This window comes from Capsicum annuum, unplaced genomic scaffold (assembly GCF_002878395.1).
Source record: "Capsicum annuum cultivar UCD-10X-F1 unplaced genomic scaffold, UCD10Xv1.1 ctg19196, whole genome shotgun sequence".
In the NCBI taxonomy this organism is placed as follows: domain Eukaryota; kingdom Viridiplantae; phylum Streptophyta; class Magnoliopsida; order Solanales; family Solanaceae; genus Capsicum; species Capsicum annuum.
Genome location: NW_025825019.1, coordinates 1 through 792, shown reverse-complemented (window position 1 = coordinate 792; position 792 = coordinate 1). Strand labels below are relative to the sequence as shown.

Genomic DNA, 792 nt, shown 5'->3' with positions numbered 1-792 from the left:
CAAGTGATTCGTCGAATGCATCTACTTATGTAGATGGAGTCCAGTATGCTACTATATATACTGATAATTCCCAAGACAATATCGAGATTAGGTACAGTATGAAAGATCTTTGAAATCCTTGATAGTCTGGAAAGGGAACGCGAATCTAGCCACCACTTTCTCTATTTAAAGAAAAAGAAAACTTCCCCAGACTAAGAGATTGCTAATCCTTTTTCTTTGCCTGGTGAAATTAAACTAAACTGAAAACTGGAATAATCAGAAGCACATCTTTGGATATGTAATTACATAAAGCAGAGGTTGCTCTTTCCTGTCCACAAATAGTCAATGGAGGTTCTTTCTTATCTCCGGATGGATGGAACTTTCAACCAAGAGTTTCCATTATCACTTTTGAGAGAAGGAAAGAAGAATGAGTGTTATTCCTTTGTTCTTAAGTTGTCAACGGATCGTTGGCCATTGAGTGTCATGTTTGCCCTTATGTCTTGTGTGTTTGGGCCAACATTGGCGTCTTCAATTGTCAACAGCTCTTTGGGCCTCAACACCTTTCTAGTTGGGAAACTGATTGTGAAAAGGATGAGTGAGGTTACCTTTCTTTGTGGTCAGCCGTTAGGTTACTACTCCTCATGGTCACTCTTTGGATTATCCCACCACTATGTAGTGTGGTTGGCAGCAAAACGAGCTTACCCGCAGAGAACCACCCTTTTTAAGGACTATGCCGTACTAGGTGATGATATCCTAATCACTGATACACTTGTGGCACAACAGTACAGGATACTACTGGATAAACTCGGTGTG

At 40.5% G+C, this 792-nt stretch overlaps 1 protein-coding gene across 1 annotated transcript; it reads left to right on the top strand.

The window, feature by feature from the left end:
* Positions 1–324: 324 nt before the first annotated feature.
* Positions 325–761, top strand: LOC107856204 (uncharacterized mitochondrial protein AtMg01110-like; the record flags this gene model as incomplete). Its single annotated transcript, XM_016701191.2, has 1 exon — positions 325–761. A coding segment is annotated over exon 1 (437 nt), but the record flags the coding sequence as incomplete, so codon positions are not given.
* Positions 762–792: the final 31 nt, after the last annotated feature.